Source organism: Heliangelus exortis, chromosome 4, assembly GCF_036169615.1.
Source record: "Heliangelus exortis chromosome 4, bHelExo1.hap1, whole genome shotgun sequence".
Classification (NCBI taxonomy): Eukaryota; Metazoa; Chordata; class Aves; order Apodiformes; family Trochilidae; genus Heliangelus; species Heliangelus exortis.
The window spans coordinates 31,369,680-31,387,039 of record NC_092425.1 but is presented as its reverse complement, the minus strand read 5'-3'; the positions used below and the strand labels follow the sequence as shown (position 1 = coordinate 31,387,039).

At 39.6% G+C, this 17,360-nt stretch overlaps 2 protein-coding genes across 21 annotated transcripts in view; both read left to right on the top strand.

Annotated features, from left to right (window-relative positions):
* The window catches only part of NWD2 (NACHT and WD repeat domain containing 2), a 43,040-nt gene extending 34,749 nt beyond the window's left edge, over nt 1-8,291 (top strand). Inside the window, exons 5-7 of one of the 2 annotated variants that reach the window (XM_071743780.1) lie at nt 73-217; nt 521-1,110; nt 2,689-8,291. In XM_071743780.1, the coding sequence (XP_071599881.1) occupies nt 73-217; nt 521-1,110; nt 2,689-6,624 (4,671 nt within the window). In that variant the 3' untranslated portion in view covers nt 6,625-8,291. The remainder of the gene's footprint in view (nt 1-72; nt 218-520; nt 1,111-2,688) is intronic. The other variant, XM_071743781.1, reaches the window with a different exon arrangement.
* Nucleotides 8,292-13,096: 4,805 nt separating this feature from the next.
* PGCKA1 (PDCD10 and GCKIII kinases associated 1) overlaps nt 13,097-17,360 on the top strand; it is a 43,344-nt gene continuing 39,080 nt past the window's right edge. For 4 of the 19 annotated variants that reach the window (XM_071743764.1, XM_071743763.1, XM_071743762.1 and 1 more), the window contains exons 1-2: nt 13,275-13,410; nt 13,809-13,989. In XM_071743764.1, coding sequence (XP_071599865.1) covers nt 13,934-13,989 — 56 coding nt within the window. In that variant the 5' untranslated portion in view covers nt 13,275-13,410; nt 13,809-13,933. Of the gene's footprint in view, nt 13,411-13,808; nt 13,990-16,368; nt 16,459-17,360 lie in introns of those variants that run through there. The other 15 variants (XM_071743771.1, XM_071743770.1, XM_071743769.1 and 12 more) reach the window with 13 other exon arrangements.

Here is a 17,360-nt window from a genome sequence, read left to right as displayed (position 1 = left end):
TTAGACTTTTACTTTCTGAAGTTGTAGGTTTGTGTATTACAGCTACCGTTTAACTATGTGTATTTTTCAAAGATGGAATCTTCTTCAAATCCTGTGAATGAGAACAAGTGGCAAGATATATCAGAAGAGATTAAGAAGATTTTTAAGACTGCTGTGAAACTACTGTATGAGAAAGGAAAAATGAAACGCAGCCAAGCAAAGAGATATCTTTCCTCTGGTAAGGTTCAGACTAAATATTTCTATCTATTCACTTATTATCTTTTCTATCAGCCTTTCCACAAACATTAAATGTATTTGTTGGCATTTCTAGTATGATTGAAGAGAAAAAAAAAATGCTCATTGTGCTTGGTTAAGACCAAAATCCATACGAAAGCACGGCACAATTTCTCTGTGCTTTTTCTTTTTTTTACAGAAAACAGATGCAGTCATTCAAGAGTCTGCATGTTGGGGGTGGGGAATGTTCTTGAACTGTTTATAAAGAAAAGATAACAGAGACTCTGTGTTCTCTTTTTATCCCCAGCTATTGAAGATGAACTTGATTTTGCCTTGGGCAAACAAACACCAGCTTTTCTAAAGAAGTGTGTTTGCTACATTCGGAAAATTGCCAACATTGAGCGTTTTGTTAAAATTCCAGAGATGGGAAAATACATGGACGTGGTACATACAGCAGGGAAGTTTCTACGAGATCCTGAAGCCCATGAGAAACTGATCAAGCTCAGGGATGAATTCATTCCTACCATCGTCGCATCGTCCAACCTGAGAGTGTACACGTCTGTCACTCACTGTGACATGAAACTGGGATACTCCCAAGAAGTGGAGAACCATTACATCGAAGGCCTGGGCAAACAGTTCTATGAAGACATGATTGATATAATCCAAGCAACAGTCCAGCAGAATTTTGACACTGAGACGGACTTGCTGTATGATGAAGTTCTTCAACACTCATCGCTATGTAAAACATACTCCACTTTTTATGAATATAGATGTGAGGCATTAAACATCATTCACAAGTACATATTGCCCAGTAAAATAGGACACATTAACCCCCTTATCATATACGGAGGACCATGCACAGGGAAGACTCTCTTATTAGCCGAAGTGGCAAAGAAGGTAAATAAATATTTTACATAATATTGTGATGTTAGGAGCATTAGTGTTTAAGGGCTAACATAGGTTTTGTTCTTCCTTTTGTTAACAGATCTGGTATCAGCCCTAAATATACAAAATAAAGATAATAAAAAGTATATCCTGCAAATTATTGTACACCTATTTAGAAAAAGAATTAGTTTTCAGTAATACTGTGTCTGTATCATGCTTTGCCAAAACAAAATTACTTTATTAGAGGTCTTAAAAGTCTAATAAGAATCAATATATTTTTAATTAACAATATATCTATTAGATGGATCACATTCTCTTTTGTTCCCCTGAGATCCTACAAATCTGAAACCATCTAAACACCCAGTGCAGGTTTTGGTCTCACAAATACAACATTTCTTTCCAAGTCATGCCTTCTTATGTTCTCAGAAGTTATTCCAGAATAAATCTGATACACTTGTTATAAGACTATAATAACCTGCAAAAATACCTGTATTCATTTATCTGATACGTGCCGTTCAAGTAATTGAGCTGAATACTACAGGGAGATGAGTGAAACACTGTGCAAGGCAGGACCAGATGCAGAAAAAAAACAAGCTGGCATTTCTAATCCTAATTCTCCAGCCAGGAAACACAACCTAGAGTTCCCTGCAGGGTGCTCAGAGAAATTAGCATAGTGTGCTGGGAAACAGCTGTATCATCCAGAAGGAAATGGAGAAGGGAACAATAATTTTTTAAAGCCCACATCAAATGTGACTTAACATAGATTCACATTAAGTGCATATCTGAAATCGGGATTGACAGCTCCAGATTTTGTTTCACATCTCAGTAAATAAGTTGTTCTGGAGATTCTGGTTATGCTTTTCTTCTCAAAAATTTCTGTAATAACCAAAATGAGGTGAAAAGAGTTAGCAAGTATGAGAACTGAGTATGTAAGCCTGCACAGACTGAGAAGATTTAAAGCCACATTCCTCACTTGGTTAGAGTATGGTAACCAAAAATAGAGCAAGATACCTTTCACCCCTTGTAGCAAGGGCAAAAGTCACAAGTGCACTGAGACAGAGCCAGATTCTGTGGTGCAGGAACTAAGGGAACCTGCAAAGGGCAACCTGTACTGTGATCCCTGTCCTCCAGAACCATCAGGATTTACATTTATACTCAGCTGGGAATCAAAATTAAACAAGTTTAGGTGGCAGGCTAGTCAGCCTGGCCAAGGATGATGTTGCTTAGTGCCTCAGGAGTTTATTAATAAGAGAATCTACCTACAGACTTTCAGAAGTGAGACACTGATTTTGCAAAGAGTACCCTGGGATTTATGGACTACATTCTACTCATGTCCTCTTAGACAAAAGCCTTTTTGTGGATCTGGGTCTTAGTGTTTTGGGACACTACCTGTGCTAAACAAAGGTGACATATGGCACAAATTTCATTCACTGTACATAAAACAAACCAGCCTTGACCCATGTCAGTGAAAGCATTTCCATTCAACCAATGATGTTTAAAAATATTTATTTTTACATAGGCAATCACTATTTATAAACTCTGTTACTAGTCTTCATTTATATATTAACTAAATTATGCTCTATATTCTAGTCTTATTCCTGGCTACAAGAAGAGATGGGACCAGATTCTGACCCTGTAGTAGTTATAAGATTTTTGGGATCCACAGAAACAAGTACAGATCTGAAGAATATACTTCAAAGCATTTGTGAACAATTAGCAGTCAACTATCATTGCCTTGTACAAAGTTACCCAAAAAAGATTCATGACCTCCGGGACTTGTTCATCAATCTCTTGAATGAATCTTCATTCCACAGGCCACTGGTAATAATATTTGATGCCCTAGAACAGCTAACAGATAGTGATGATGGGAGGAAGCTCTGGTGGCTTCCCATCCACCTTCCCCGTTCAGTACGGATAATTTTGTCAACACTGCCAAACAAGCATGGGATTCTGCAAAAACTGAGGTGCCTTATTCATGAAGAAGATAACTATATAGAATTGACTGCAAGGGACAGAAAGATGTGTAGCCAAGTACTGAAACATCAGCTGCTGCAAGTTAAAAGAAAAGTAACATCAGGGCAACAAATCTACGTCAATGAAGCATTCTCCAAATGCACACTGCCAATGTTTGTGAACTTAACCTTCAGGGAGGTCAGGAACTGGAGATCTCACAAAGATGTGGATGAGTCCTCCCTCTGTGTCACTGTCCATGAAAGCATAGAGCAGTTGTTTTGGTCACTGGAAAACAAGTGTGGACCAAGACTATTGTCAAGAGCACTTGGCTACATTACTATGTCCAAATCTGGCCTGAGTGAAATGGAACTTGAAGATATTTTAGCCCTTGACAACAGTGTGATGTATGAACTAAGTGAGAACGTCAGAGAAAGTAACCCACTGAGAGTTCCGTATATATACATTGCCAGGCTTAAGGAGGGCTTACAGGGGTACTTGATAGAGCGACAGGTGAAAAATGTAACACTTCTTCTTTGGGCAAATAGGCACTTGCAGCTAATTGCCCAGAAATTGTACTTGCACAATGAAGAAGATTTACGTGAAATGCACACTGTCATGGCAGAGTATTTCCTTGGTGTTTGGTCGGGTGGACGAAGAAAACCTCTTTATAGCAGTGACCAATATCTGGATGGTTGTCCTGACCTTGACAGTAGAGGCCTGAATGAGGATGAAAAGCACGGCATGGATCAGACTGCTTTTGACAGACAGGCACCTGATCAGCCGTGGGTCTTCCAGTGTAATCCATTAGAGCCCGATATCTTTTTTATCAACCACAGAAAAATGACAGAGCTTATTCATCACTTGACAAGATGTGGGAGGACAGATGATCTTCTGTATGGAGTCATTATGAACTTCAGCTGGCTGTACACCATGATTAGAATAGGGCAGTTTGATAAAGCACTTTCTGACATAGAACTGGCTTACACTTACTCACAAGAAAAGGAGCTGAAATTTCTGGCCAGTACTCTCCGCAGCATAAAATTCAAAGTAGTAAAATACCCAGGTTCACTCTCCGCTGAATTGCAGCAGAGGCTTCTCCCGGTAGTAAGTTCGTTGCCCAAACTTAGACATCTGCTCTTAGAGTGTGACAAGGATGGACCCAAGTACTGCTCTATTGTCCCTTTGCATTCCTCCATGGATGTGACTTACAGCCCTGAGCGCCTGCCGCTGTCATCCAGCTGCATGCACGTCACTGAGATTTTGCCCACCTTCAATCCCAGCACAATTATTGCTGCTTTAGAAAACGGCTCCATCAGCACTTGGGATGTAGAGACCCGACAGTTACTGAGACAGATTACAACAGCTCCATCTGTTATCCTAGGGATGAAGCTTACTAGTGATGAAAAGTATCTTGTAGTGACTACAACAAAAAACACTCTTTTGATATACGATAATGTAAATTCCTGTCTCCTGTCTGAGGTGGAAATTAAGGGGTCAAAACATTGTGGAATTGGGGGGGGCTCAAGTTTTATAAATGGATTTACAGTATCAGTCAACCATGTGCTTGCTTGGCTGGAGGCCAGCAAAGACATTACTGTAATAGATCTCCTTTATGGTTGGCCTCTCTATCACTTCCACTGCTGGTACGAAGTGACCTGTGTGCAGTGTTCTCCAGATGGAATTTATGCATTCTGTGGACAGTATTTGAACACCACCACCATTTTTCATTTGGGCAGTGGAGAGAAGCTGGCCACTGTAACCTCTGAATTTTCCAGTGGATTTGTGAAATTCCTTCTGATTCTGGACACAGCCCAAGAAATGGTGATGGTGGACAGTGAGGGTAGCCTCTCTGTTTGGAATACAGAGGAAATTGCGAATCCCCAGCTTACAGATGACTTTGACTGCAGAAGAGAAGACAGTGAATTTGTCAGCATAGAGCTTTCTGAAGACCAAAGTGCAATTTTGATTTGTAAGGCTCTCAGCATTGAACTTCTTGACACTCATGTGTGGAAGGTGACTGAAAAGTTTAGAGCTAAACACAATGAGCGCTTTATATCTGCTGTGTTATCCAAAAATGGCAACTGTATAATTGCTTCAATGGAAAATACCTCAGCCATTTTTGTTTGGAGAAGAGATACAGGACAATGCATGGCAAGCTTACAGGAAATCTCAGGAACTATAGTCAGGCTAATTAAATCAAATCATCATAACATGCTGCTATCCTTATCCACCAGTGGTGTCCTTTCTATTTGGGATATAGACATCATAACTGCTATGTCCAACATTGACAAATCCGGCAAGCCTATCCAAAGACTGGTGTTGCCAGCTAGAGGTGAATTAATATACACGTTGGATGGATCAGATTCTGTCTACAAGTGGAACTTCAGCACTGGATTTATTGAAGCCGTGTTCAAGCATGAAGGTATTGTTGAAAACTGTGTGCTGACCTCTTCTGGAGACATAATGGTCACATCAGATGATAAATGCAGCCAATATGTATGGCACACTGTTAGTGGTGAAAATATATTTCGCATCAACGGACAAAGAATCTCAGAGCTAATGATTACTCATAATGATCAATTTGTAGTCTCTCTCTGTGAGCAAAATGCATCCAGAGTTTGGCGACTTGCTACAGGACACAGGGTTTGCAATATTTTAGTTGCCTTACAGAATGCATTTATAACAACTGCAAATACATTTGTAGTCGGAATGGCAAAGAATAAAGTGTTGGCAGTGAGTCTCTGGACAGGAAGTATAACAAAGAAGTTTTGCTGTGATGATGGTGCAAGCATTGTGGATATTAAGCTGATACCAGACTGCCCAGATATTATAGTATTTATAACATCTACTGAAACGGTGAACATCTGGAGCCTAACAGAGGAAGTCATCTGCAGACGTGTGCAACTGCCTGCCAATTTCTTAAAAAGTTTAGAAGACTTTGAAATATCCCCAAATGGGAAGCTAGGAATTATAACCCGTGGTGATGAGAACATCAATGTTCTTGATTTATACAGCGGGAAACTTCGCGTGGTTCATGCTCCAGGCGTTGTCTGGCGGCAGAGGCTGTCTCGGGATGGCCGCTATCTCGTCTACATCTGTTTCCGCAGTGAAGAGGAGGATGACAATGGTGCAGTCTCTAGTTTAATAGTCATGAGGCTGGCGGATGGCAAAAACATCGGTGCCTGTTCTCTTTATAAAACTCCCACTTTTCTTGCACTCTCACAGAGGCATTTAAATATTATTATTGGATTTGATGATGGAAGTATAGGTACTTACACCGTAGTGGATCGAGTTGACGCGGCACTGAAAATCAAAATTGCTACTTCAAATAGTCGTCAGATTTTCAACAACACAACACAAGTGATTAGGCCAAAATGTCACAATCACACCTTCAAAGCGACTGCAGACTGCATTTGGAGGGAATCAACAGAAGTATTTGCAAGAGATAGCCCCATCACAGTTACAGAGCCTGAGGTGAGTGAAGCAACACCAACCAAAAAACACAACTATTGCTACGAGAAAGTGTGCTCAGCTATAGACTGCAGAGGACACAGTTTTGCTGCTGACAACTGAGTAACCATCTGGACTAGATTATCTGAATAATAGTATACATGTATAGATTTGTCCTCTGAGTTTAGTAAAAACTAGTAGTTTCTTTGAAGACAGACAGAAACAGCAGAGGGCAGACCGGCTGTTTTTTCCTTAACAAATATTCTTACATTTATATGAACAAAAAGAAAAAAAAAAAAGCAAAGATGGAGCAAATGGGCTGGAGTATTTTATATATTTTGGAATACAAGGTTCAGTACAGGATTTCACCAGGGCCTTGATTTAAAATTTCTAGCAATACTATCAAAATTGTTCTGCTATTTCAGAAGTTAGGTGATTTTATCTGGAATCAACAAACTGTTTTAACTAGAACTAAAGCTCCACATGATCAGTGAGAAGAGGCAGACCACTATTTTATATACCAACTCGCCTAGATGGGTCTATAGCTAACAGCCAACTTTGTACCCACTTGCAAAAATGTGTTTTTCTGCTTGATGGTGCAATGACAAGATGTCACTTGCCAACCTGGAACACTTGATACATTCCATCATCATTTGAAAAATACCTTCTTTTTTTTTAAATTGTGTTGGAAGCTGTAGCTGCCAGTCAGCTGCAAACATGTCAACATGTCAGCTGATAAGTATTTGTTCACCAGAATGAATGGACTGAAAGATTATTTGTTTTTAATTGCATGCAGGAATTTCAGGTTTCTGTATTGTGATAAAAATGATAAAAACTTAGGTCTTAAAAGGAATTTAGGGTTTGGGGGTTTGTTTTCAGTTTGGGGAATTTTTTTGTCTTCACAATATGTACTAGTAGTTTGTAATGAAACACTCAAAGAGAAAGGGCATTACTGATGAAAGGTAAACACATTAATTTACGTTAAAAGGTTGCTATCCATTTTGTTGTAAGAAAGTCAAAAGTATCTCCTATCTCCCCAAAGTAATCTTAAATTTGCCTTACTATAATTTCTGCTTTTCCCCCTGATAAATACAGATCAGATGACCAAACACTCTGGGACTGCTTGCATATGGGCTGAAAATGCCACTAAATGTAAAGGCTGTCCAAAGGTTCTTTATTCGTCTAGTTTGCAATGGGGTTTTCTTACTTCCACATCCTTACAAGCTTCACTTTCTGCTTTAGAAATATTATGAGCCTTTTGTACCATTTTACCAGTTTCAAGGCAGAAATTACAACATAATGACAACTCCTTAAAAAAAAAAATACATTTTGCCCAATAAAAAAATAATACTCGACAATATCTGAAAGGATAAGACAATTTTTCTCTACTTACATATCTTAAAGTTGGCGCACCTGTGGAAATTTCTTCAAATTACTTAAACAAAACAATTTTATTTTTAAAATCAGAACTCCATGCCACAAATTTCCAAGAAATGAATGCTAAGATAGAACATAGTGTAGTGTGTGAATGTTCAATGTACAAGCCAATATAGTATATTAAGTGACTTGAATGATTTTTCCTAACTTGTTTGCAACTAATAGATCATATTGAATGTTTTTATGTAAACTTTGTATTGTTGGGAAAGCCTACCCAATCAGAGATTTATATTTTCATAAATGTCAAATTTAGTTAAATTTTGTTACAGAGTTGTTAAATTAGAAATCTATTGCAGTCTTCTGAAAATACAGTCTTGTGTATGCATTGTTTGTACTAATAAACTAAGGAAACAGACTTGTGTGTGTCCCTTAATTACAGGGAAAGTTCAGTCTGGCAGAGGGAAATAAGGTTTTTATAGCTCCCATTAACCTGTATTTAAATAAATAAGGGCTATATTCATAAGGAAAAATTACAGTATCTTTCCCACTTAACTAAATCAAGCACTCAAAACCTAATGACATTCACTAAAAAAATCCATGGTTAGATTATGCTTATGACTAGATTGCATACTGCCAGTCTGCAAGTCAACAGATTCAAAGGCTTGTGTAAACTACCCAGTAGAAAGCTCAGAAAAGAGGGGAAAATACTTGTGATCCCTTGAGTCCTTCAGAGCTACAGGAAGGGGCAGTGGGATCCTCACCTCCCAGGGCCCTGGCCTGAAGGTAAGCAGCTGCCTCCTTTCAAGCAATGGGAATCACTCGTATTTCAGCATTGAACTCCTTCTGCATGACTCACCTAATGTTGTAAAGTTAGTTCCTTCTTTATCATGGAAGATTAAAAATACATCTCCTGTCTGCCAGGACAGTAGCTAGCTTTGGGTAGTAAAGGAGTATAAGGCAGAAACAAAGCAAAACACATAAGTGGAGAAGTCTTCCTTTATGGCAAGCGCTACCAGAACCCAGGTGGTCCCAGCTCAGCTGAGTGGCTTACTGACACAACACCCAGACTTGCTTCTTTTTCTGCACAGCAGCATAACCTCTTGGGGCAGGGGACTGTCCCCAGCAAAACTTTCAGCATGAAAGATGAAGTTTTCCCTTCATCTCAGGTCCAAGAGGGAATTAATTTTAAGGCCTTGTTTAGTTGCTCAACACAATAAGCTGACATGAAAGCAGCCATGCTGTATATAAAAATTAATGAGTGTTCCTGTCATATTTTGAACTTTAGTCTTTTATGTTCACAGTCATAGAATCTGCCGTGTTGGAAGGGACCTGTCAGGATCAAGCCCAACTTCTCTCCCTGTGTAGGGCACCCCAAGAATCACCCCATGTGCCTGAGAGCAGGGTTCTCCCCAAGGACAGGCAGAGTGGGGCAGCACTACTATTGCTCTTAATTGTGAAACAATGAGAAAGACAAACATGAACGTGACTCCTAATCCACTTCAACCCTTCAACCAAGTATTAGATTCCTAATCTCATGGAAGGATCCTGTTTATATCCTGTCCCTCCTCATAGTTTATGTCTTAATAGACACACCATCTCATTCAGCTTTCTGAACCTGTTCCTCAGGGGTCATACTTCTCACACTAAGTGGCAGGCACAAGTTTCTGAATCATGTTGGACTGCTCAGTGTCCAAATACTCCTGCAGGAGTGAGCACTCCATAGTTCCTCACAACTCTGTCCCTAGGTTCATCTATGAGGTGGCACAAGGATAAGGAACTTCCTTTAATAACGAGCCATCCAAATGCCGAGTGCTGTTCTATCTCTACACAGGAATAGAGCAATTAACTTTTTTTTTAAGAAGCATTGTTTGCATATCTAGAAAAAAGCTTTCATTTATTCTTTATCTGAAGTGCATCAAATAAACAGGCTCAGATGGAGCTTGTATTTTCTGACAAAGAAGATTCTAGGAATAGGCTGTAGCTGCAAGAAAGCTTTAGAGGGGAATTAGCCAGAAATTCTTTGGCAGACAAAGGTAAGCCAGAGGTCAGCTAGAAAAAAAAAATTTAACAGTCATTTCCTTTGCACCACAGCTGGGGAATGCATGGCCCATGACTTAATTTCATACAGCCTGTGGCCATTCAACTTTTTTCACATTATTATCAGATAACATCAAAATGTGAGTGAATACATAGCCTGGAAAAGACATTCAAGTTTCAGTGGTTCCCCAGCCCTAATTTCCCCATGCTGCGTACACCAGCCCCATACATAAACCTGTGGAAACAGAAGTTTTAGCCATCTAGCAAAGGGAATTCAAAGCAAAACTCTATTTCTAAAATGTTATTCATATGCCAGGGCACTATTTCAGCCACAGATCATCTTAAAATCCTGAGATTTTGTCCTTTTGCCAACAAACTCTTACATGTCTTTGCATGATACATCATAAAAAGAGTCATTTGGGTCATTACCATTAGGCTATTAACAACATCTGCACTAGTTTATTTTGTTGATTAATGATTAAAAAAATACCTGTTTTAACATAAATATTAAGACTACAAAAGGACAGAATTCTAAAATCTACTTTTATTTCTTCTAATTATGAAAACAAAGACATCTTACTTTTTCACACACTATTGTTTATGTAACCATAAAATTGATTATTTAATCATCCAAATGTGGACTGGGGCCTTTATGTAATTTGGTTATCAACAATTTGTTATTTGGAATTATTATCAAGCATTTAAGGTACAAATATGACCTACTTCAAAGTTCTTGTACCCTGCTCAGGATGTTACTCAATATCTCTTCCTGGAACCCTGTAGGGAGGGTAATGATCTCCATATTTTCAGGTGACTTGTCTTTCCAGAGTGGTCACTGAACACCATTCCTTCCATTTTGGAGACAGTCTCCTGAATTACATGAAGTAAAGTGATGTATTCAGTGTGGGTCTAAATCATAGCCTCAATTTTCACTTTCAAGACAGAGGTCAAAAGCTGAAGGAACATTCATCACCATCCTTCCCAGGGTGGGATGAGGCATTTTATGCTGTAGTTATCCAGAAGGGGCAGTTTGCATCACCATCCTTCTGTGGACAAGGGCTTTCACTATGAAGGACTAGCTAACACAGTGCTAAATTTACATGAAAACACAGTCCAATAACCAAGAGACTGTGAGGGAACATTTTCCCAAGATATCCAGTCCAGCAGAATGTGCTCTTAAAATCAGTAGTTCCCAAAAAGGCTGTTAGAATCTGCCCATAACAAGCTCTTCTTCCTGCCTCTGCTGCCCCATCATCTCAGGCCCAAACTGCTCCTGCTTACCCATAAGGGTGGGTGATGCTCTCATTCCAGCTCAGCAAAGCCCCTTACATGTTTCCAGCCATGGTACATGCTGCTCCACCTGCAGCAGCTGCCCTTTTGGCAGCACATCAGTCCCCTCTCCAGCCTCAGCAGGGAATATACAAAAGCAGATTTAGGGCATGTTCACATGTTCCCACTGTCACAGCTTTTAACCACATGATACTGCCACACCACCGTATCTTACTTTTACATAGTTTATAACAAAGATAAATAAAATCAACCAACTTTGATGTCTGAACTCTGATTCCACATGCATTTTGGTTTATGTGAGAAAGCTTCTAGACTAAAATAGATCTGTTGATCACATTTAAAGCAAAATACACACACTTGCAAGGTGAGAGATGAATTAAAAATCCAGAAATGCTGTAGCACAGATGAAAGCATAACGTCCCCAAAGCACAGAATATTTTGCTGCTGTTTGTCTGGATTATTCCATTGCCTGTTAGTAAACTGCCTGGCACTTTGTGCTCTAAGATCACCTTGACTGTAGTGTCTGAAGCTACAAAGTTAAGCTTTTGGGCTGTAAATTTTCAAGGCAGGCTTCTATCTCAGCAGGAATATTCTCCAGAAAAGCTCTGCCAAAACAGTCGACTAAGGTACAAGAAGGAGATTAGAGGAAAAAGAGGATTTCTACTGGCTGAATGTCTCAACTATCTTTTCTTTGGAAAAAAAAAAAAGTCACAGCCATGGTTTTGAATAAGGGCTATGGATTCGTAAGACAAGTGGACATTTCATGCAGTACATGCCTGTGATACCTGACCAAACTGTCAGCCTGAAAAAATCTCAACAATTTGCACATATTCATAGAAAACATTGGGTTTCATGCACAGTACTGTAGGAGCAGAGCATTCTTGGGACTGCAGAACTCTCCACTGCTGCAGAAACACTGTGTGTGGGTTCAAAAAACTGCAAGAATTAGTAGTGTATGGAATGCCAAAACTATGGTAGCCCTGAAAATGATCTAATGAGGGGGCAAAGTATCAGGAGAAAGGGGGAAGGGGTCTGCCTGCACTGTCTTCCAGTGGCCTCTTGGCATCCAGCACAGCTTTTCACCCGGGACATTTCTCAGCTGCCAGCCCAGCTCATTAGCCCAACAGCCATGAGGATAATGGCAAAATACCACCTGGCAGGGAGCTGGCCCACAGGCCTGGGTCTGGCTTGTGCCTGGCTCTGCACAGAGCATCACACCCCACTCTGCAGAGGGAGGGAGCCTGAGCTGCCTGCATCTCCCTCCTGCCTCACCTCCCCTAACAACAATTCTTCACTTGACCAGAGAACGTTTAGGTAATAAGATTTTGTAATAGGATATTTCCTGGTTCTCAAAGTCCATTTTCAACTAATGCTAAAATCTTGCAGTATTAAAAAATAAAAATAAAAATAAACCCAAACAAATAAATAAATAAGCAAGCTTTTATTGATTTGTTAGCTGGCACCCAGTGTTCCAGCCTTGGGTGGCTGCTTAGGGAGGCTGGGGCTGGGCAGGGGAGCTGAGCCCCTGTTTCCCTGTGCGGGGACCCGGCTGCGTGATGCCCACTGCTGGTAAGAGTTCGGCAATCTCGGCTTCAGCTGACCCGGGGAAACAAGCGGGGCGAAGCCAGCCCGCTGCCGAAGCGGGATTTTAGGAGGGTACTTTGCATGACAAAGGCAAGCAGGACTCTAGCAGCTCCTTACACGTGGAAGGCAACGATCCAACCCCCAGCCGTGCGGGGGGGCAACCTAAAATCCATCATTATTTAGGGTGAGAACAGCACACCTCCTCGTACAGCAGCTACACCTCATGTAACTTCTTCCATGAGGCTTAACACCAGAAACAAACAAACCTACAAGGGATTCAGGAGAACATTTCCAAAGCACTACTGAGTAAACTCTGTCAGATTGCTTCAGATCCCCTGGCTGTGACACATGCAGCTCGGTGACGCTGATGCCAGTTCTTTCTGGGAGGTTTGTTTGTTTTTTGGTTGGGTTGTTTTTTTTAAAGTTTCCAGGTACAACGATATGTGTTAAAGTTTACTGCTGGGAAACACCTGAGCTAGCTGCATGCAGATATTGCCTGTTAACCCTCCTGCACAGGGGACACTCTCATAACTGGATTGTAGCAGCAGAACAGCTTTATATCACTTTTGGAAACACCACTCCAACCCAAAATGATTCCAAGAATGTCATCGACTTCCCCAGGTAAGTGTAGTGTGGTGCCTGCAACTTTACTGTAGAGCAGAGCTCCTCCACAGAGCACCACCCAAAACAGAGAGGTTTAAATACCATTGCTGGGCAAAACATAGCACAGGAACTTTTTGCCAAATCCCTCCAGCACCGTTTGTGACGTGGAAAGGTTTTATTTTTAAGAATATGCAAATGACAGTATTAGTACCCTGGCGGCTCAGACTTTGTTGTGGTCTTTGCAAGCAACTGCCCCAGGGGAAAAGGAATTATTTTGCACATGTTCTTTACCTTTTTCTAAGCTTGACCAGGAAACAGTGAGCTCTATCAGGTTTTTATCCAGCTTGTAGGTAAAGGGTTACAGATTCTAGGAAGCATTAAATGCAAACTTTAAAGGATTTTATTTTCATCTACAGTCACATGATGCCTTAATAACCAATGACACTAACTACAGTGTCTCATTAAGAGGTCATGCAAACTCCCAAGCTAAACAAGGCATTCTTACATATTTAACATTCAAATGCAGAAGGCAAGCTAAGCCATGGAAGATTGTAATCAGAAAAAAGCTACACTTCCTGATCCACACAGAAGCTACAGGTAGGAAAATTTGTTCTTCCTTTAAACTTGTCATGTTGTGGTTTCAAGAGAAACTGGCTAAAGGGAATATTTGGAACTCTTTTTCTTTTTTAGCTTTCAAAATACTCTAATAGTCTTATCCTGAAAATAGCTGATCTCACTTGTTCCACCTGTTGCAGAGTTACAATTGGTTTTATACTCAGAAACACAGTAGGCTCAGCAGAAATCCAAGAAAAATAATTTTTTAAGCCTAATTTATTTTAAAGGTAATTTTTAAGATTTCTTAGTTATTGAAATGTTTCTGTGTATTGAAATGTTCTGGGGTGAACAGGGAGTTAATATGTCTTTGGTGTCTGAAACTAGGGGATTTAGAACTCTTCTGACTTTACTTATACCATGAATTGTACATTGTTTCAGACACATAAAAGTATATTTTAAAGGGCATGGCTTCCTCACTGAACTACTCTGAGTTCTGATTTTCCCTCCTAGAATCTGGTACATTTTAAAATGTACAAAATGTTACAAAAGTGAATGAAAGGCAGATGAAGAATATTACAGTGATCCATAAAATGAGAAAAAAATCTACAAAATAGGGAGTAAAATGAAAGTTAAAACTCAGTCAATTGAGAATTTTTATTACATTAAAGCATATCCATTTGCACACAGAGTGATAAAGTTTCACTGACAATCACTGACAATATTGCAGAAGTTCTTTCTGGTTTTTTTACTTGTGCTGAAGAATTTTTCCAGGGTATAGCAGTAGCATTTTTATCACCAGCATCTTTTTCTCATCACAGTTTTTCTTTAGACTGTAATTGTTTTCAGATAGGGTTCTAAATACTCATCCTTATAATACCTTTATTGGAAGTTAGTTAAAGACTATATTCTGAAGAGCTACAGGACCTGTATTTACTAAAAGACCCACAGTACATCATAAGATTTCCACCTCCTGGGGATTCCCACTGCACAAAAGTAGCAAGTGCTGCCTATTGGTTTACTCCTACAAAGTCTGGATGGTGTTTGCAAACAATGTATTTTTTCCTCACCTTATTCTATAAAGCCCATTTTGTCTCCTTCTTCCCACATAATGATAGGGGATACTAAAAACAAATGAAGGATAATAACACCCATAGCAACTTGCTTCAGATAAGCTCTCAGCTTTCTTCGCAAAAAAAAAAAAAAACAAAAAAAAAAAAAACAAAGATTTTTTTAAAATTAGAAAAAAAACAAAAATTTTTTTAAAATTAGAGCCCAAACAAGTTTGCTGGTAATGCTGCAAGAAATTAGTATTGTCATTGCTTTCAGGATGCCCATCTCAAAATATATTAGGTCAGTTGTTGAGGAGGGCCAAGACCTTAGTATGGGCGAGTATGTTCAGTTTGAAACATCCAAAATCTTTTTAGAGAAGTAACTGTACTCCTAACTTCCCAATAGAGTTACTCACAACTATACTGGTGGAAATGGAGCAAAAAGCCACTGGACTTTAAAATACTGGCCCAGATTTACTCTAACAGACCTCTGAACTTAAGTTATTTACCAAAATCTATTTGAAAACTTGTAGATAAGGGGCTTATTTGCTAAGCTAAATTTAAATCTCAGGGAAGTCAGGGGAATGCAGCAGCCATCCTATTACATGGGCTTTCACTGGGGAGGAACATTGCACCTGACATGATGGGAGCAGCCTGCCAGGGCCAGGATCTTTTAAGAAGTGTGTGTACAAACTGGGTGTGTCATGGTAAACTAGTGCTTAGCTCAGCAGTTAAACCTGTTGATTGTTAATTAAGCAAGGTATCTTTGTAGGATAGAAGGTAGAACAAATATTGAAGTTCCTTTGTGACCAGAAAGATGGACAGGGCACGGAATGAGAGGGAGCAGTAACTCCTTTCCTAAAGAAGGAGTACAGATTCCTAAAGAAAGGAGTACAGATGAAATATCTGCTGTCTAGCACTGCAGTAGTGCAGATGTTTTTATGCCTATGGTTCTACACTTGTTACATTTATTTGTACTGCTCTAAGTATTACCTCTTTCTTTTGTCTAATTAAATAAACCAACCTATTCTGCCTTTTCATATAGAGTCAAATGTAGTGTTGCTTCATAGGGAAGATACACAAATCAAACACTTCCTGTTCATAAACAAGGAAAAAGAGTGGTTCTTGGAAACTGAGATTACTGGAAACCTGAGAGAGGTTTTTTCACTTCAATGTTAGGGGAAGTCAAGATAATATAAAAATCAAAACACTGCCAGAAATATGGAATAGTTTTTTCTTTACCCCAGAATCAGAGCTAAGACAAGCATTGGTCAAAAAACGATCCTCATTTTCCAAAAGGCTTGCAAATCTCAAGAAACTTGTACCAGATTGAAGGCTAATATTGAAAATCATCAATCTGATGATTTTTTAGCAGCTCTAGGCTGGTGGGGAGACAGAGTAAAACCTTCAAGTGAAGGGAACTCTGTATTCCCTGAAAAGTCCAGTTGGAAATGGTCACAGGGTAAACATTATTGAATGCTAAGGCCCTTCTCTAACCAGGCTGTTGTCTGTATCTGATTTCAAGGAAACAAACTTACTTAAAGTAAGTGTTTGCTCTCAGGCTCTGAATAAAAGCCAAGGAAAGCCTTTGTTCTGGTCTTTCAGGAGGGGATGGTCTCTTGCTGTTTGCACAGTATCTGGTTAAACATGGCCTCAGCATTGTCTGTATCTCCCATTCATAGCACTTCACAAAAGACTTGCGGGGTGGACACACACAGCTCAACACATACAACGCAGGGAAACCTGCTGGAATGTAGTCAGGTAATAAATATTTGTTTGGAACTTACAATTTAACCTTCAGACCTGGTTTATACAAGAATTATATATGGCCACCTGTCAGCAGACCATGCTGGTGATTTCCACACAACAAGGTTGACATGGGGAGGGCACAGCTCATGCAGAGCAGGAGGCCCCATCACCAGCAGCACCTCATTGAGGACCTGGTCATGATAAAGAAGGTGCCAGTATCAAAACTTCAAGTCTAAGCAATGATGCATGGAAACCATTGATTTTTGCAGAGGTAAAGAGGAGTGCTGGCAAGCAGGGTGCATTGCTAAGGATAATATGTATAAAATACAATGTAGCTTTACTCATCAGAAGTTTTATATCAAAATGGACAAAATAAGTTCTGGTAGAAAGGGCAAAAGAGATTATTGGAAAGAGCAGAGAAAAGGCACCAATTTTCTTATGAGATCTGCTCTGAGTCACTTTCACTTAGACATATGGAGAAACTTTAAAATTCTATTACGAGCAGAATACATTGTTTAGAAACTAAAGATTTAATCACTTACAGCAGGAAGTGGAGGAAAAAGGTCCAAAGTTTTTTGTGTGTGTGTGACATTTTTCTGTCTGCAATTTTTAGAC